Source organism: Gossypium arboreum, chromosome 11 (assembly GCF_025698485.1).
Source record: "Gossypium arboreum isolate Shixiya-1 chromosome 11, ASM2569848v2, whole genome shotgun sequence".
Classification (NCBI taxonomy): Eukaryota; Viridiplantae; Streptophyta; class Magnoliopsida; order Malvales; family Malvaceae; genus Gossypium; species Gossypium arboreum.
The window spans coordinates 7492533-7513745 of NC_069080.1; the positions used below are offsets into that span (position 1 = coordinate 7492533).

The window sequence follows — 21213 nt, forward strand, 5'->3', positions numbered from 1 at the left end:
AGATCTATTTGTTCTTTTTCTCTCGATAGATGGTCGAACTTCATCGTGTTCGAACCCTACCGAGAGGTCCACTAGAGATCGAAATTGTTGAAGAAAGAACAAGATGTTTCTTTTGTCCCTTCCAGCGATTGGAAAATAAAGAAATAGTTAATATATTCAAGAAAATTACGTATTTACAAAATACCGTCTCAATTCATCCTATTTCATCGATCCGGATGTGATATGGTTCCGAAAGATGAACTGGCGGTTCAATAAGATTTCATTCTTGAACAAAAATCCATTTTTGATTTATTTCATCTATTCCATGACCGAGCAGGAGGGATACACGTTACACCACGATTTTGAATCGGAAGAGATTTCAAGAAATGGCGATCTATTCACTCTATCAATAACCGAGCCGGATCGGTGTATTATAAGGATTTGCCTTTTCTATTGATTCTTATGGATTGGATCAAAATAATTCTTGAATGAGGTATTCAACTCCGAGGATGAATCGAAAAGAAATCTTTATCGGCTCTACCTCCTATTTTTATGAAGAAAATGAATCTTTTATCGAAGGATCGAGAAAAAATGGGTCCGGATCTCTTGCGGGAATGATTTGGAAGATCCAAAACCAAAAATAGTGGTATTTGATAGCAACAACATAATGGAGGCGATCAATCAAGATAGATTGATCCAAATTTGATTTAAATCAATATAGCACCTATGGGTACATAAGAATGTATTGAATCGATTCATTAAAAAGAATCGATCCGATCGCAACCGAATATGGAATTCAAAGGGATCAAATAGGAAATGATACTCGAATCATAGAACTATAATGAAATATACGATAAACCAACATTTATCGAATTTGAAAAGAGTCGAAGAAATGGTTCGATCCTCTTATTTTGATTTCTCGGACCGAGAGATCCATGAATCGGGATCCTAATGCATATAGATACAAATGGTCCAATGGGAGCAAGAATTTCCAGGAGCATTTGGAACATTTCGTTTCTGAGCAGAAGAGTTGTTTTCAAGTAGTGTTCGATCGATTACGTATTAATCAATATCCGATTGATTAGTCTGAGGTTATCGACAAAAAAGATTTCTCTAAGTCACTTCGTTTCTTTTTGTCCAAGTTACATATTAGCCTCATACTTTATTTAATAATTTAAGACCAATAAACTTTAACCAAATTAGAGACTTCTGATTTAGGTTAACATTTTTATAATAGTAAATAATAACATATAGGCATAATTGCAAAAAAACCCTCAACGTTTGGGGGCTTTTGGTTTTGTGCCCTTGACCTTTTTATTTTTTGATTGACACTCTTAACGTTACGATTTTTTAAGAAATCAGTCCAATTTTAACGGTCAACGTGATTTGACCATTAATAAAACTGTAGGTCAACATAATAGCCCATGTGACATGCCACATAAGCGCATGACGTCATCTATTAAAAAAAATTCTCTCATTTTCTCTCTTGCCGAACACCACTTTTTTTTTCTTCAAAACACATGGTTGCTGCCATTTTTTTTCTCTCATGCCAAACACCATTTTTCTTTTTCAAAACATATGGTTGGCTCATTTTATCTACAAGAATCTCACGCACGCACGCACTAAAATCCACAATTCAGGTCAATCAAAAACTCAAATGTCACTACAAAAACTATCCCTACAAAAACGACCACCGCATACTGTTCTTTCTTCAATGAAAATCGCCACACTTCCTTTTTTCTTCTAAACAACCAATTCAAGAACCCTGCAATGGCCAAACATATTCATTATTTTAACATCATATAACATAATATCTAAGTGAAAATCATAGTATTAAACGAATGTAAGGAAGAAAATAAAAATAATAATAAAAGAAGAAGAAGACGATAGTGAATAAGTAAAATAAACCATTTTGTTGATAACTGTAGTTGTTGAGATAAGATATGAGCTTTCTAAACCTTTAAGATTGGATCTAATTAGCGTTTCTTCCAGTATTCAAAAATTTAATATTTCATCAAATCTAATAAGAGAAATTTATAAAATAAACTATCCAAGATATATAAAAATAGCAGAAAAACAAATGGGGTGAAAAAGAAAAGGAAAAAAACCCAGTAAGAAAATCAAACGCTTATTAAAAGAAGGAAAAAAATTTAAAAGAAAAACGAAGAGCATTAGACAACTTACAGCTATGAACAAAGGGGGGGAAAGGAAGAACAAAGAAAAAAACCCAAAATCCCAAATAGATAAAACAACAGAACCAAATTCAAATTGCTTTAATCCTTAAATAGCTTGAGAATGAGAAAAAAAAGTTGGAAATTCACGATTTAGGGATTTGGGGATTCAATGAAGATTTTAGAGGTTATGGATTTGGAGGATTATTGAATTTGAGAATTTAGGATTTTTTTTTGTTTTATGTTTATTAAATTTGTTTAATTTTTTTGCCACGTCAGTATTTTTATTTTAATGTCTGCCACGTTACCAGTCAACTGGAATGCCACATAGACCAATTTTTTTGACCGGTTGTTGACTAACGGTCAGCTCACGGTTATCGTCTGAACTGGGTTGATGTCTGAAAAATTCGTTACATTAAGGGCCAATTTTAAAAAATAAAAAAGTTAGGGGCATATATTCAAATGCCCCCAAAGGTTGAGGGCTTTTTTTGCAATTATGCCTAACATATAATTTTCTTATTATATCTATGTGATGTCCATATTATCCAATAATCTTCCACGTGGACGACATAAATATATACTAATGACTCCATAACTACATGCCATTATATAATCTTATAAGCTCAAAACTTTACTATCATATCCAAAAGGTATTCCAAACAATCTTTCCATTAAATTATGTTAACATAGAACTAAAGTGATTTTCGTTACTTGTATCGTACCTAAATCCATTCCTGATCACGTATATTAACACAACCAAATGACTTAGATCAAGTATGGATATGTAGCATGGAAATTACATACAATGTGATCTAAACATGCCTATTTCCGATTAGTCCTCCTTAAACCTTTGTGATATCAAACCTTACCAAAATCAAAGTGTGAATAAATAAAATAAATTTTATTTCTGTAGAAAATAACCTTAAAAAATCATAAATTGAAATAATTAAAAATGTGTTTATAACAAAAAACCATTTAAAATTACAAACTCCCACTAAAACCGAATATACTGAAATGACATTACATCCATATGAGAAGTGTGCTCATCAAAACCTTGGGTGCTAATCCCTTAGTAAGCATATTTGCAATCATAGTGTTTGTCTCAGTATGCTTTATAGACATCTCACCACTTTGAACTCTTACTTTAACAACTAGAATTTTAAAACCTATGTGCTTTGACTTTGGTGTGCTCCTATTGTTATTGGAATAAAGGACTGGCATTTATTTTTATTGTCACAATTTGCGCCTTAGCAACAAAATTTTGCATCCATATTCTATAAAATCAGAGTTTGTATATCTGACAATCTCTAACTTATTAGACCTTCAATATGTGAGCATGTAATGTTTTGTTTTCTGAAGATAATGTATGAATCGTGTGGTTGTTTTCCAATTATCCATATCTGAATTGCTCAAATATTTGCACAACATCCCCACAATGTATGCAATATCTGAATGCATACAAATCTGGGCATACATTAGACTTCCCACAACTGAAATGTAGGGAATCTTATGCATTTTCGTAATCTCAAAATCATTATTGGGGCATTGGTTGGGACTATTCTTATTCCCACTGAACTTGTGATATATACAACCATTAGCTAAAGCCATTTCGAAACCGGATGAGATAATCAATTGGTAAATATTATAATACCACTAATGAGAGGCTTGCTTAAGCTCATATATGAATTTCTTTAATTTGTAAACCATTGACTTTGCATTACAGAACAAAAAGCTTTCTGGTTGTACCATATAAATCGTCTCATCAATGTTACCATTGAGAAATACAGTCTTGACATCCATCTAATGGAGCTCAATGTCAATTTATGCCACCAAATTTATTTGTAACACCCCTTACCCGTATCCGACACCAGGACAGAGTCCGAGGCATTACCGGACTCAACATAAACATTCATACAAAACGAGCCATAAAATTTCGTCCAGATTAAAACCATTCATTAACATACATATCGTCCTTTATATGGGCCCTCGAGGCCCAAAACATACAATGGGTGTGGTTCGAGACTAAACTGTGAACTTTCGGAACTTATACAAAACTTAAAAAATTTTCTTATTTTGAAGGTTACACGCCCGTGTAGGTAGGCCGTGTGGTCACACACGTCCGTGTGGCTTGGAACACGCTCGTGTCCTCAACCCGTGTAACTCTCTGTTTATGACGTCATCAACAAAACAGGGTCACACGGCCAAGTCACACGCCCGTGTGCTTAGGCCATGTGGCGAATTAAATTCGAAAAATTAGGTGCAAACTTCATACGACTAGGGCACACGCCCATGCCCTGAGGCCGTGTCCTTCACATGGCTGAGACACACGGGCGTGTCTCTGCCCGTGTGTTTACTATTAGGCATTCTATTTTACCTAATTAGGGTGCAGGGGACACACGGCCGGATCACACGTCCATGGGGCAGACCGTGTGTCACACACGGCCTAGACACATGCCCATGTGTCTACCAATGTAGACAACTTTGAGGCTATTTTCCAAGCTAATTGCCACCCTTATTTGCACAAACACATACATGACTTCAAGGGCACTTGACATGGCATAATTGAGCACTTAAACATACACAAACAAAACATGATTATGGCATTATCATGTTAGCTTATACATGCACAATACACCATACTTTATCAAGCCCATCTTACCAATTCTCACTTAAGTCATAGTTATCATCATATTAAACAAATCCCAATTAAATCTTCAAGCATTCATAGCCACAACACATATCATCACATATACACAACCATTAACCACATCACAATTGCATGAGTACATGCATGCTTGAATAAATAGGCTTACAACCCAATAATCATTGTAAGCCATACCTCATGGTCATACACAAAATAAATCAAATATAATCATAAGCCAACACATTTGGTTAAACCAATATGACATATAATAAAAAGACCAAGTCCCTATACATGTCATACTCAAAATGTTAAGACTAATTATACCCAAATGTCCAATTGATAGTGTGATCGAGTCTCCGACGTCCTTCGATCCTCAAGCTAGCTTGGCAATACTATAAAAAATAGAAAAGAGAAAGGAGTAAGTATACAGCTTAGTAAGTTTATGTTAGAATTAAGTGACCCAAATTCTTATTTAAATAAAATACGATGGAAAATAAAATAAAAGTAAAATCCATATAGAACTAGACTTCTTTTATTTTATTTTAGAATAAGGTTTTTAAACCTTATTAAACTCCATCTATTTTATATTGATTAGGATAAGGTGTTTCAATCCTACTAGAATATGGCTTTGCAAGCCTATAAATAGACATAGTCTATTCCTCTTGTATTGGAGTAAAAATTTTTCGACATAGTGAATTTTCTTCTCCTCTGCGTGGTTTTTTTTCCGAAAGGGTTTCCACGTAAAATTTATGTGTTCTTTATTTTATTTATTTTATTCTATTTTATTTTTCACAAATTGGTATCGAGCTTCCGGTTATTCATCTCGATCACGGTAATGGCGTCTTTGAAGTATGAAATTCATTGTTGGATCGCAACACAGTTGCGTTGTGGCAAATTAAGATGCAAGCGTTCTTGCAGATGGATCTAGAGGATGCCTGCTAGGATAGATAAGATGCCTTCGACATTAACAAATGAAGAGAAGAAGCGTAAGGATCGAAAGGCATTAACACAATTACATCGCATTTGTCCAACGAAATTTTGCAGGATGTGATGAAAGAGAAAATTGCCATTGCATTATGGAAGAGGCTAGAACAAATATGTATGTCGAAAACTCTAACAAGCAAGTTGCATATGAAGCGGCGTCTTTATGCTCATCGTTTGGAGGAAGGTGCGTCGTACACGAACACTTAATGGTGTTTAAAGAAATTCTCTCAAACTTGGAGGCCATGGAGGTTCAAGATGATAAGGAAGATCTAGGGTTGATTCTACTTTGTTCGTTGCCCGTCTTATTCAACCTTTAGAGACACGATTTTATATAGCCATGAGTCTCTCACAGTTGATGAGGTTTATGATTCTTTAACCTCGTATGATAAGATGAAGCATCTTGTGGTTAAACCCAACTCTCGGGAGAGGGTCTCATTGTTCGTGGGAGACAAGACCGGAATGTTGATGATGATCGTGGTAGAACACAGAACGGAATCCTCGTAGTAAATCTAAGGGTAGATCGAAATCTTCAAAGAGGTAAAACTTGCAACTTCGCAAGAAGAAAGGGCACATTAAATCGAGTGCTATAAGCTACAAAATAAGATTAAAAGGGAGGCTGCGAATCAAAAGGAAAACAGCGAGAAAATTCGGTGAAGGTGATGTTGTAGAAGACTACAGCGATGGTGAACTTCTAGTTGCTTCATCAATGATTCTAAAGTGGCGAGGAGTGGATACTTGATTCAGCTGCACCTTCCACATGAGTCCCAATCGGGATTGGTTTACAACTTATGAAACAAGATCTGAAGGTGTTGTTTTGATGGGAAATAATGCTTCATGTAAAATCGCGGTGTTGGAACAATTAAAGTTAAGATGTTTGATGGAGTTGTCGAACACTTAGTGACGTGCGGCATGTTCCGAATTGAAAAGAAATTTAATTTCGTTGAGTACTCTTGATTCAAAAGGTGCAGATACACGGTGAAAGTGGGGTTTTAAAGATTTCAAAGGGTCCCTTGTTGTGATGAAAGGGCAAAGAAAGATTGCCAAGTTATATGTTTCTGAGGTTCTCTCGTTATCTTGGTGATGCAATTGCCGCTTCCTCTTCCTTGTCGGATGATGATATTACTAAACTTTGGCATATGTGCCTAGGGCATATGAGTGAGAATGGCATGGCGAATTAAGCAAAAGAGGACTTCTTAATGGGCAAGGAATTTGCAAACCGAATTTCTGTGAGCACTGTGTTTTGGGAAGCAAAGAGAGTTCGATTCACTAGAGGAATCCATAACACGAAGGAAACGTTGGAGTATATCCATTACGATCGTGGGGCCGTCGAGTGCCTTCGAGAGGTGGAGCTAATTATATGCTAACCTTTATTGATGATTTTTCCGGAAAAGTTTGGGCGTTCTTCCCAAGAAGAAAAGCGATGTGTTTTCCACATTTAAATCTTGGAAAATTATGATTGAAAAACAGACGGAAAAGCAGATAAAATACCTCCGCATGCACAATGGCTTAGAGTTACATTACGATGAGTTTAATAGATTGTGCAAGTCGGAAGGATCATGAGACACTTGACGATTCGTCATACTCCCTGACAAAAACGGCGTTGCGAGCGAATGAACGAACGATCATGGAGAAGGTTCGATGTATGTTGTCAAATGCCAACTTATCAAGTCATTTTGGCGAAGCGACCTCTCTTGCATGTTTTTGATCAACCGATCTCCATCCGTTGCCATTGAGAAAAAGACTCCACAAGAGGTATGGTCCGTAATCCCGCTAATTATTCGATTTAAAGATTTTGGGTGTCTGCGTATGCTCATGTTGATAATGGAAAATTGGAACCGAGATCCATTAAATGCGTTTTCTTGGTTATAAAGTGGTGTAAAAGGCTATAAGTTATGGTGTCTGAAAATAGAAAAGTTGTGATTAGCAGAGATGTTGTTTTTGATGAAAGCGCTATGCTACCTAACTTATCTCTTAAAGACTCTTCCAATAAAGAAAACCAAAAGCGGTGGAGCATCGATTAATACTGAATCAACTCCTCAAGCCAAGTACAAAAATTGAGAATAGAGTTGCTTCTTCACCGCAATACTCTATCGCCAAAAACAGGACAAGAAGAGAAATTAAACCTCCAAAGAAGTATGCCGAGGTTGATCTAGTTGCTTATGCTTTAAATGTGGTGAAGATATAGATGCGAATCAAGAGCCATTTAATTATTCGAGGCGATTAGTGTGAAGACTCGAGAAAAGTGGATGTTTGCTATGCAAGAGGAGATGGAATCACTCCACAAAAAAGAACATGGGATCTTGTAAAACTTCCTAAAGGTAAAAAGGCATTCGTTGTAAATGGGTGTTTAAAAGAAAGAAGGGACTCAGGAGTTGAAGAACCCGGATATAAAGCAAGGCTTGTTGCAAAGGGTTCTGATCAAATTCGAGTGGACTTCACAGATGTGTTCTCTCCGGTTGTTAAGCATAGTTCGATTCGAGCTTTGCTTGGTATTGTGGCCATGCATGATTTGGAGCTTGAGCGGTTAGATGTAAAAGCGCATTTTGCATGGAGAACTTGAGGAAGATATTTACATGCAACAACGGAGGGTTTTATAGTCTCGAAAAAGAGGACTATGTTTGCTTCTTTGAAAAAGTCCCTTTACGGTTTGAAACAATCACCAAGACAAGTGGTACAAGAGGTTTGATTCCTTTATGACTTCTCATGATTTCAAAAGAAGTAGTTTTGACAGTTGTGTCTACTTTAAGAAAAAAAGTTGATGGTTCTTTTGTGTATCTACTTCTTTATGTTGATGACATGTTGATAGCGCAAAAGATAAAGAGAGATAAGAAAGGTTAAAGCCCAACTAAGTGAAGAATTTGAGATGAAAGATTTAGGACCAACAAAGAAGATACTTGGTATGGAGATTCTCGAGATAGAAAAGCAAGTAAATTGTTCCTAAGTCGGAAGGGTACATTGAGAAAGTTCTTTGCAGGTTCAATATGCGAGTGCTAAGCTGTTAGTACTCCTTTAGCACCCATTTCGGACTTTCATCGGCCTTATCTCCTCAATCGATAATGAGATTGAGTACATGTCACATGTTCCATACTCTAGTGCAGATGGGATCTCTCATGTATGCTATGGTTTTTCACGCCCGATTTATCATATGCGATCGGTGTAGTTAGCGATACATGGCGAATCTGGTAAAGAACACCGGAAAGCGATTCGATGGATTTTAAGATACTTACGAGGCACTACTAATGTTTGCTTACAGTTTGGAAGAACTAAAGATGGAGTTATAGGGTATGTTGATGCTGATTTTTTGGAGACCTTGATAGAAGAAGATCTCTCACGAGTTACGTCTTTACAATCGGAGGTTGTGCAATTAGTTGGAAAGCCACTTTGCAAACTACCGTCGCTTTGTCTACCAACGGCTGAGTACATGGCGATTCTTGAGGCTTGTAAAGAAGCTATTTGGTTGAAGGGACTATTTAGTGAACTCAATGAAGACCTTCAAATCAGCCACAAGATTTTGTGACGATCAGTGCCATCTTTCTTACAAAAGATCAAATGTTTCATGAGAGAACAAAACACATTGATATTCGGTATCATTTTGTTCGTGATATTATTGCTCGTGGTGATATTGTTGTGAGCAAAATTAGCACTCATGAAAATCCTGCAGATATGATGACTAAGTCACTTCCTATAACCAAGTTTGAGCATTGCTTAGACTTGGTTGGTGTTCATTGTTGAAGTTAAACCCTTAAGGGGTTTTTGGAAGAGGTGAAGAACTTGTTTATTGAAAGTTCGCGATGAAGAACTTGTTCATTGAGAATTTGTGTCAAGGTGGAGATTGTTAGAATTAAGTGACCCAAATTCTTATTTAAATAAAATACGATGGAAAATAAAATAAAAGTAAAATCCATATAGAACTAGACTTCTTTTATTTTATTTTAGAATAAGGTTTTAAACCTTATTAAACTCCATCTATTTTATATTGATTAGGATAAGGTGTTTCAATCCTACTAGAATATGGCTTTGCAAGCCTATAAATAGACATAGTCTATTCCTCTTGTATTGGAGTAAAAATTTTTCGACATAGTGAATTTTCTTCTCCTCTGCCCGTGGTTTTTTTCCCGAAAGGGTTTCCACTTAAAATTTATGTGTTCTTTATTTTTATTTATTTTATTCTATTTTATTTTTCACAGTTTACATGCAAATAAATAGTAACATAATCATGAATATTATACAATTAACATAACATAATTTACATATATGTCATCATAGTTTCATAGACATAACTAACTCATTTTCAATATTACCAAAAGTTCATCACATACCGAGCTCATTCATATGAGTTTTTCGTACATACCTATACCAACTCGTAACACATTCTCATAATTCCTCATCATTGACTTACTTGTCGAATAACCCACTGATTTACCCGTTAAACACTTGGAATACTATCAGATACATGGAAAGCTTGCACATAGTGCTTCATACGTAGCCACATGCTACCTCATATCACATATCACGCATTGCTTGCTCTCGAGCTAATCACGGGCCTACTCACACAAGTTGACAGTTAGGACGTAACTATACAGGCTGCTCACACAAGCTAACAGGTACCCGCAACACATGCCGGGCTACCCAGCCACTGGTAGACGTACAAGACCAGCACCCAGATCACATTACATAGTTCCTAGTGACATGTCACTCGTATCCTAATCTATTCCTAAGGTTCAAACGGGATTTTCTCGATGTCACATCTTCGTCGAACTCGTTCACAATGTCATTCTTATTAACCATAATATCGTTCATACGCCTATTATAACAATTAAACGTAGAAATTCATACATTAATAAAGTATTAAAACATGATACAACATTGCATTATTTACACATGAACTTACGTCGGTACAAAAATAGTAAAAACGGACCTAATCGTCGTACACCTTGTTTTTCCCCCAATCAAAGTCCGCTCCTTGTTTTTCTTACTCTATAATACCAAACCTAGCTTATTTAATACACACATTATTCAATCCAGCCCATAACTTATACTTTTACAAAATTACCTTTTTACTCCTAAACTTTCATATATTTACAAATTAGTCCTTAGGCCCGTAAAATGAAATGTACTCATTTTCTTTATTACTCAAGCCTAGCTGACTTACACACATGCTCATATCAGCCCACATTTTTCATCAAAATCAGATTTTTACTACATATTTTACGTCATTTACAAATAAATCATTTTTATGCATTTCCATAAAAAATCGCTTAGTAAAAAATGTTAAACACACATCAAACTTTCATAATCTACCATGAAACATCAAGATTCATGCATATCATACATGGGTAGATTTTTGAACATGAACCTTAGCTCAAATAAATGGTAGAAATAGCTAGATCGGTTGATGACAACTTCAAAAATACAAAGAACATTAAAAACGAGGCTAGGATGCACTTACTGTTGAGCTTGAAAGAATGAACAAAACCCTGGCTATGGCTCCTTAGAAATTTTGGCAATAGGGGAGGAAGATGGACACAATTTTTGACTTATTTTCCCTTTTTATTCTTTTATTAACCAAATGACAAAAATACCTTTAAGGCATTTCTTTCAAACTTTTCCTATTCATGCCCATTTTTGTCCAAAAATATAGAAATTAGTCAAATTGCTATTTAAGGATTTCTAATTAATAATTCAAAGCTATTTCATACTTAAAGCTTCTAGAATCTCATATTTTTCAACTTTTACAATTTAGTCCTAAAAGTTGAATTGGACACTTATTCATAAAATTTCTTCATGAAACTTTCACACAATCATGCATACATGTCATAGACCTCAAAACATCATAAAAAAAATATTTCTACTTCGAATTTATGGTCTCGAAACCACTGTTCCGACTAGTCCCAAAATCGAGATGTTACATTATTATAACTTTTCTCCAGTGGACCTCTTTAATAGTATTAGTTCTTGAGGTTGTAAAGTTTGTTACTTGATCAGGAGGTTTAACAACATTATCTTGAACTAGAGTTTCTATTTGAATAATATCATGTATAATAAACTGTTCTTAATCTTTATCAATAACAATTAAAAGAATGTTTTAAGGAATATCAACATATTCTTCTTCAAAGACAATGTCCCTAGTTCTTTGCTCCCCCGCAAACTCAACCTTCTCAAAGAACGAGCATTATTTGTTTTAATAAAATAGCTTTAGTGGGATCATAAAATTTGTGAGGTTAAAATTTTTTAAAGTATTTGAAAAATAAAAAAGATTATAAATATCGTCAGACACAAGATGCTCAATTCTCCTTTTGGAGATGTAATAAATTTATGTGACACTCAGCACCCGACTCGTTACCAGATCCAAGTGTGTGACATCACATTATATTATCAAAGTGACTCACAAATAAATCATTTAATAAAATAATTCACATGCATTCATAAAATTTAAAATCTCATTTCATTTAATTACAGGTTCATACGAAGTCATGCTAAGTTTTTGGAATTAATTAAGACAATTATGTTTTTTTGAAAGGTAAATTCATTAATTCATTCAATTAATGGAACCATACAATTTAAAGGGGAACTAGCAAACACTCATTGTAAATGATGAAGGCCAAAATCCATCAACACAACAAAGGCTTAAGCTCAACATCAATAGAATATTATGACACGTTGACAATTGGTTTTGTCACAACTCAAGCACAAAATAACTAGAGTAATTGCAAGCACTTAATACAATAAGAAAATTAACCCTGGATGGTCCAAAACAGTGAGCAAAAATTGATAAAAGAATCGAGTATTCACCAAAATAGAGAGGACGACAACAAAATCATCCCTAAAATCACTTGTAAAACTAATATTACATGCACAAGCAGGACTAAAAAATGTGCTACAATAGCAGACAAAAACTTCTAGAACTGAAGACTTATTAAACAATAGAAAAACAAACAAAAAATATATAAAACTTGAAACAACACGAGTTCAAATTGACTCGTGAAATCATTTATTATTTTAAAATATTCTCAAAACAAAAACAGATGAAGAAGCGAACGAAGAGCTACCCATTTTCCAAGAAATATTACTGGTGGCCGATGGAGTTTTAACGAATGACAAACACCGTCATCTGTCTATTACAACTTGTGAAGATAACAAATATACTCACAAAATAAATCTGCAAACTGAAAAAGAGAGAAGACATGATGAATGAATGAGAAGAAGAAAGAAATAAATAGTTAGTGGGAGAGAGAAAAAGGTGGGTAGTAACCAACCTGAAGGCTCGCACAATCACTGGACAACAAAAAAATAAAAAAAATGAATTTTAAATGAAATCTTAAACGAGTTTTTAAAATTTATTCATTAATAGTATTATATTCTTTCTTTACATTTGATTTAAATGAAATATTAAAATAGATTTTAATTAATATATAAGTTTATAAATGATTAGAATTTTAAAATATTATTACTGATTCTCTAAGCGGACATGTTAGCATGACTCATTGGTGGATCCATTTGTCTAGTTCCTCGTCAAGTTCTTTAAAATTTTGTCAGCTTGGTGATGTGGTTGGCGAGAAAACCTTCAAGTTACCGTCTAACACCAAATATTCTTACGGAACAAATTTTGATCATAAAGGAATGAAGCGGGTGTGGGTAAAAGTGAAGGATTCTTGGATCTAAGACCTTGGGGTTGCATATTCATCATAACCCAATTTGGTAACATCCAATAGCTACAATTATTGTTTATAAATAAATAACTCAATCAAAAACTTGTTAACACTTTGTTTCTCTTGAATCCCAACAATTTGTTTTATTAATGTCAAGTCAATTGATTTAAAATCAAAGGTGTTTCAATGACATTTTACTCATAGTTTCGCATTTATATAATTGAAAAGTATGTATAATATACAATTTCTTTTATATATATATATATATATATGTATATTCTAGAAACAAGATAACTTTCAAGATAACTTTTCTTCCTTCTCACACCATTGGCCTAAATTAAAAAAAAAAAACCAAAGGTTTCTCTATCTTTATTTTAATAATAGAATTGATGTTACATATTAATTAAATCCAACTTAATTAAAAAATCATACAAAACTCAATCTGTTTATAAAAATTTATTATTATAAAGGTATTTTTATTTTTATATTTTTATGTCAATAAAAATGTACACATAATGTAAAAGATGGATTGGAAACCCTAAAAATTCCTTCTTCTTTTTTCTTTCAAGTTGTTTATTTCTTTTCTTTTGTTTTGTTTGGCGGCGATGTTACTTTTTGAGCTGACTATCACCTGCATTTTTCTCCCTCCCATAAACTCTCTCTTTCTTCATTTCTTTATCTCATTCACTCTATGTGTCTTTTGTTTTGTTTGGCGGCGATGTTACTTTTCGAGCTGACTATCACCTGCATTTTTCTCCCTCCCATAAACTCTCTCTTTCTTCATTTCTTTATCTCATTCACTCTATGTGTCTTTTGTTTTGTTTGGCGGCGATGTTAGTCTTCAAGCTGACTATCACCCTCATTTTCTCCCTCCCATAAACCCTCTCTTTCGTCATTTCTTTATCTCATTCACACTATGTGTTTTCTCTCTCTTCAACTTGTAGATTTATTTTATGGATATCTTTGTTGTTCTCACAAGTTGTGATGGACAGATGACAGTGTTTATCTTAGCTAAAACTTCACGGGCCAACAACAGTTTTTTTTTGGAAAGTGGGTGGCTCTTCGTTAGTTTCTTAATTTATTTTAGTTTGAAAATTTTTCAAAATAATAAATGATTTCATGAGTCAGTTTAGACCTATGTTGTCTTAAGTTTTATATGTTTTCTTTTTCCATTGTTTAATAAGTCATTACTTTTATAAGTTTTTGCCTACTCTTACTTATGCATGTAGTCTTGCTTTTGAATGTGATTTTAAAGATAGTTTTGTCACCATCCTCTCTAGTTTAGTTGCTCAATTCTTTTGCCGATTTTTGCCTAATCGCTTTGGACCATCTGGGGCTAACTTTCTTATCGTACTAAGTGTTTGCAATCATTCCAAATATGTCATGCTTAAGTTGTGATAAAGTCAGTTGTCAACAAGCCATAATATTCTATTGAGAAATTTTAAATCAAGACCACGATAATTTCTAAACTTTCAACTTTATCATTTCAACAAAAACATCATTTAATTCTTATATAAACTTTTAATACATAATTTTTTTCTACTCACATAATCTAATTAAATTAAAAGGGTTTGACCCCACTCTTTACATATAATCTAATATATGACTGAGTAAAAAATTTATGTAAAATGTGATTCTAATTGAAATAAAAATAATAATAAATCTCGTATTTTTTAGATTTTATGTAAAAATACAAATAAACTCATAATTTATAATCTTAATCACCTTTTAAGAATTTCATAATTGAGTTCAATAAGATGAGAATTAAAATGTGTGAAGCTCTTTCATTAAATAAAAAATGAAGGGGATTGTCAAACCCCTCTGTTTAAACCAAATACGTCAGCAATGATGTAAATAACACTCTTGACTTTTATCTAATGTAAACCAATCCGGTTTTGTCGAAGTTTGTAATTCTGAACTATATTGACCATTTTGAGTGTTTGACCAAAATATAGCATTATATATAAATAAACAATAAGTTTTGATTTAAGAGAATCGAAACCTGGCCTACCAAATAGATCTTGAAAACTGAAGAGGTACACCGTCGATCGTGATAGCGGAAAATGGGACAATCTTATAACATAGCGGTCATCGGTGCTGGCGCTGCAGGGCTTGTTACGGCCAGAGAGCTTCAAAGAGAAGGTCTCCGTGTCACTGTATTTGAAAAGGCCAACAAAGTTGGCGGTACATGGCTCTATGATTCACGGGTGGAATCTGACCTATTAGGCCTCGACCCGAATCGGGAAATAGTTCATAGTAGCCTCTACAAATCCCTTCGAACTAACCTTCCTAGGCAGGTTATGAGTTTCATGGACTATCCATTTGTGAAGAGAGAAAGTGGAGATAGAAGGCCTTTTCCGGGTCATGAAGAGGTGCTCAGGTTTCTCCAAGACTTTGCTCGGGACTTTGGGTTGATGGAGTTGATTCGATTTGGGCATGAAGTGATTCGGGTGGAGCTAGTTGATGAGGTGAGTCACGAGTGGGTTGTTGAGTCTAGGACTCGAGAGACCGAGTCAAGATGGGAATCCAAAGAAGAGGTTTTTGAGGCTGTGGTTATTTGCAATGGTAAACACGCAGAGCCAAAAGTTGCAGAATTTCCAGGTATTTCATTAATGCCGTTACATCAGCTTTCTGTAGCTACTACTGCTTCCAAATACATGAATATTGTTTCTCTATGCGGCAGTTGTTGGCAAATGTCATCACATCTCGAATTCAACTGTTATGCTGTAATAATTGTCTGTTTCTAATACATATGTATAATTATTTTCATTAGGCAGGGATACTTGGCCAGGATTACAAATGCATAGTCATAATTATCGAACTCCAGAACAGTTTGAAAATAAGGTATTTAAATATACTATCATAAATTTATGGTACATTTCAATTCTATCCACGCAATTCCTACAATGATTCTGGGTTATTACCGACAGATAGTGGTGCTCATCGGGAACGGACCAAGTGCCACAGACATTTTGAAAGATATCTCCCCTCTTGCAAAACAAGTTCATTTGGCTTTCAGGGGATCCGATATCATGTTGATAAATCTGAAAAATTATGATAACGCCTGGCCACACTCACCGGTTTCTTATTCATTTTTATCAATTAATTAAGTTTGTTTAAGCTGGTCTCTTTTTTTTTTTTTTTGGCTGATAGAGCGACATTTTATGCAGATTGAATGCGCTCACGAAGATGGTAAAGTGGTATTTCAAGATGGATCAATTGTTGAGGCAGAAGTCATTATTCATTGCACTGGGTATTTTCAAATACATTGTCCTTTTTTATATTTAAAAACGCTTTTCAATCATCCCGAGGGAAAATCATCTGTTGCAGGTACAAATTACACTTACCATTTCTCAAGTCAAATGGGATAGTTACCGTGGACGATAACCGTGTCGGACCTCTGTATAAACATATATTTCCACCGAGCTTAGCCCCTTGGCTTTCTTTTGTGGGAATAAATTACAGGGTAAGCTTTTATCTTCCATTTGATCAGAACGTGTCATGGGAATTAAATGTTACTTGCAGTTTCAAGTCATAATGCTATGAGCCGTCCATCTGAGTTTTGCTCAAATATTAGTTTAATAGCCAATGCTTTTGCTTAGCCAAGTATTGAATGGATTGATTTTTAATGGTATATTTCAAAACTGTGTTTCAAGTTCTGATATTGGAATTGGATGTTTAAACAATCAGGCATTGGTGTTTAGAGTAATAGAATTACAAGCAATATGGGTAGCAAAAGTTTTGTCCGGCAAGGTGAAGCTGCCAACACAAGAAGCAATGGCAGCTTCTGTTGAAGAATTTTACGAGCAGATGGAGAAGGCCGGATTGCCCAAATATCATACTCATAGCCTTCAGAATGATGAGGTTTCAACTCCCCACTTTCACATAGCCATATCTCTCTCTGCTTACTGTTGATTTTGTTTTGTTTGGGTGATGGCAGGGCGAGTATGTAAGTTGGCTTGCTGCTCAGTTGGACATCAGGCCCCCGAAATCGTGGGAGGAACTAAGGTTTTTCAGCTTCGTGAAAGGCATATTCGCTCATGGTGAAAATTTTCGAGATACATGGGATGTTGACAAATGGTTACAAGAAATAGAATCTTCTGATTAACTTGCTCATACCATAAATCATGTATATCAACATCATATATACTCCTTGCATGTCAGATATACTATATTTACATGCAGAGGTTTTATTCCTAAATTGTTCTTTTATCATTTGAAAGTGAGATGGGCTTACTTCCCTGTCTCACACACTTATCCAGCTTTACATGTCAGAGACAATAAAAAACAGAAATACAGTAGAATTTCATCTGAAATTATGTATGTTAATGCTTGTCTGTATCACCTTTGTTCAACCTGCTCAAAACACAAAATTATGATCAAAAGATTGAATTTCTCATATTGCTGTGAGGAAGAAAGGACCTCTTCTTTGCAAAGGATTTGGGCCAAGGCCAACATTTTAGTTTTGGCGGTTTTAGCAACTGATAGGTACTTTTTGTATGAACATTCGGCATGTGGGGAGTTTGTGAAATTGGGCTATAAATTTACAGTGAATGCATTTACCCGACTCCTTTCCATAGTGTAAACACGGCAGTCGATGCGAATGCAACCTTACTGTAATTCCAGGACCCACTTTAGATTCGTGTATATAAATCCATCTCGCTCTTCACCACTTTTTCCTGTCAGATATATTGCACAAGCAAAATGCACATAAAATTTTGCTACAAATTGATGGAGTTTCACGCCAAATTAACTCCTATTATTTGTGCAAGCAATGGCTTTGAGCAAGAGCGTCGTGGTCCCATTTATATCGAAAAAAAAAAAAAAAACCAGGACTGTGACCGCAATTTTAGCTTTGCTTCTTAAAAAAACGTCGGCATGCTCCTTCAATGCTGTTGTGAAGGGTACAAAAACTTCGTATTTTATGTGCAGATACGAAAGAAGAAGGCAATACATGTATAGACACGTGGCGGAAACCCAGAGCAGAGCGGGTCAATACATGCCCAACACTTGTCCCTGCATCAGGTGACCAAAGCCTTATTTCAAAAGGTTGTTTCTCACTTACTCGACAAACCTTTAATTACCTCTTCACACTTCATCTCCCTCCCTTATTTTTCACAACTTAAACAAATACTAATAGTATTATTGAGATTTACAATGGGGTTGATGATGTCTTAACTCTTAACGGTGGAGAGAAGTGAAAATCTAATGACGATGAACATCCCAGCAGTCCAAGGATGTTTGGATGAAACAATTTGATGAGAAAATGAAATTTAAAAATGTACATGCTTAAAACACTAAACCAATTTTACCCAATGTTAAACTTTAAAAATTAAAATACTATAATGTTTGATTTTAAATATATAATTTTGTAAGAAAAAAATGTTATAAAAATTATAATAATATTATGTAATTCCACAAATACATAATATTATAAACAATTTGCATTAATCGGAACATACGGAATACTTCACCTTAAAATTCTTCCTTGTACAAAACATTATGGGAAAATTTACGACTAGAATATTGAAATACAAAAAAGCCATTATTATATTACCTTTCTCAAAGGAAAGGAAACCGATGAATAATTGAATTACCCTGTGTGTAAGGATTGGGATCAATCTACAAAGATGATAATTGATATTTTGATATCGTCATCTTTCATCTTCGTGATATGAAACTTAATAACATGATATTGTTCAAGTTAAACAATAAAAAATAAAACAGTGAAGCATATAGGTTGGGAAATATAAATCATATATAACCCCATAACAGATGATAATAATACAGCAGTTTCTGTCAGTATTACTATTACTCCCTATGACTATATATGGAAGAGAGAAAGAATAGGTTTTTTAGGATGAAAATAACTATGCTATGGGAGAGGAGAGGGCAGTACATAAACAAAACTGGGAGATTTCATCCGTAAATTAACTGAAAATGAAATATATATATAAATAAATACCAACAATGTCACAATCTCCCCTTACCTCTCTCACTTCCATAGATGAAATCAAGTTTCAATACAGTGGAGCTCGTTGTGGAGCTTTCTTTCTCCGGTTCATTAAATTTCCTGAAACTTCGGATACCGGAGGACATGTCGGACGACATACTGTTAAGCTTGTCCTTTTCTTCCTCACAATCTCCGACGTTGTAGCGGTGCAAGCAAGTGCCCGGCACCACACTTCATCGTATCCACCAGACCCAGAAGACGTTTTGGTGGAACAAGACGGCTCAAGGACCGAGTCGGGCGTCACCAAACCATCATCCAGACCAGAATCAGGTAAAGGCAAATAATTGCACTCAAACAGGAACTTGGAAAGCCCATCTTCTGTTCTTGACAGATAATCTATCTGCTATGAAGAAAATGGTAGTTGAAATTGTTGAAAAAATGTACTGCTCGGAATAAAAAGGCAATAAAATAATAATAAAGGAAAAAGTAACCTTGCAGGAAAGAGAGCAAAAGAGATAAGGGTCTTGCAGGCTTCTGTCGCAGATGGTGCAGAAATTGCCGGAGCCTCTGAAATGCCTTGTTTGTGGCCTTTGGTTTATAAATATCACTTTTGCGCTATTTGTTATGTATGACTAATGGAACAACAAAACAAAGAAAGACAGTGAGTACAGCATTGAAGGCTTGTTTCGTAACTCAGACATTTGGCTTTATGACAATGTCAGCTCTTTTTACTAAGCATGCCGAAAGTATTAGACACGACAAAGAGCAATTAAATTACTCACAAAAAGCTAAACTTGAAACTAAAACATGTTTTGTCTTCTATGTTTGTTGGAATTGAAGTTGAATTAAGGAGCAAAGGGTGATGACTTACTTGAACAAAGGCACAGTCCATTAATTTTGTTGCATCATCCAACCTTATAACATCATGGTAGACATATCTTCTTACCTGAGAACATGAGAAAAATAGAGTAAAACACTTGAAATCATACGACACCAAGAGAATTACAAGGTGCAAGGGGGAACCTGTAAGAGCCTGTGGGAACTGTGAGGAGCCAGGCAGTGAGGGCATATACTGATACAACAATCCAAGCAATATATATTCTTCTCGTTTTTCCTCGCATCTTCATGAATTATACAAGCGTTGAAGAATTTCTCCGTCAGAAGAACTTGAAGCCAACGAGGTACATATGAAGAAAACAACTATTAAAAAAAAAAACCATAATCTCATTTAGCTTTCACAAACGATAGAGAAAGCAGAAAGAAAGAAGAAAATTAAAAAAAAGGAGAAAAAGAAGACTTACCATGATTTACCTGCTTGAAATTAAAAAGGAGATACTAGTCTGGTCAAGGCTTAAGAATATAATGGTGGACAAACCATTATTGAGGAGAGAGAGGACATGAGATGAAAGCTCAAGAAAAGAGAAACGGCGCCTGGCAACTGCGGCTGGCGGTCTTGCAGTTACCAATGAAATAACAAGAGAAAGAAAAGGAGAGAGAAGGAGAGGGCTTGGCCTTTTTTAAAGACCTGTTCTATCTTCTCATGTATATTTGAGAAATAAATGGATTTATTAATTACAGGGGGCTGGAGATTAAAAGGAAGAAAGTAATAGAATAGTGATGGAAAGCGAAGGCAAAGATAAATTTCTTTCCTTCTCCTATACTATTTTGCTGTTTACTAAGAGCTCATGTCCCCAAAACCCTTTAAAGTTTAAACCCCAGCCCTTTGGTTCTCTCTCTCTCTCTCTCTCTCTCTCTTCTGTGGTAACTGCATAATGACAAGACGAGAAACAGTGCCTTTTCTCAGTTCTCGGTGGAAAACGGTAAAAGAAAAGT

The 21213-nt window shown here is 34.9% G+C and overlaps 2 protein-coding genes across 2 annotated transcripts; one reads left to right on the forward strand and one right to left on the reverse strand.

Moving 5' to 3' along the window:
- Positions 1–15355: 15355 nt before the first annotated feature.
- LOC108458364 (flavin-containing monooxygenase FMO GS-OX-like 5) lies at positions 15356–17743 on the forward strand. The gene is made up of 7 exons (XM_017757727.2): positions 15356–16028; positions 16201–16271; positions 16358–16507; positions 16598–16680; positions 16758–16893; positions 17118–17291; positions 17368–17743. Exons 1-7 carry the CDS (start codon positions 15491–15493, stop codon positions 17533–17535), a joined length of 1320 nt encoding a protein of 439 aa, XP_017613216.1. The 5' UTR covers positions 15356–15490; the 3' UTR covers positions 17536–17743.
- Positions 17744–19167: 1424 nt separating this feature from the next.
- LOC108459511 (protein RGF1 INDUCIBLE TRANSCRIPTION FACTOR 1-like) lies at positions 19168–21213 on the reverse strand. Its single transcript, XM_017758896.2, has 5 exons — positions 20682–21213; positions 20404–20580; positions 20252–20326; positions 19872–20012; positions 19168–19780 (listed from the first exon to the last, which is right to left on the reverse strand). Exons 1-5 carry the CDS (start codon positions 20682–20684, stop codon positions 19448–19450), a joined length of 729 nt encoding a protein of 242 aa, XP_017614385.1. The 5' UTR covers positions 20685–21213; the 3' UTR covers positions 19168–19447.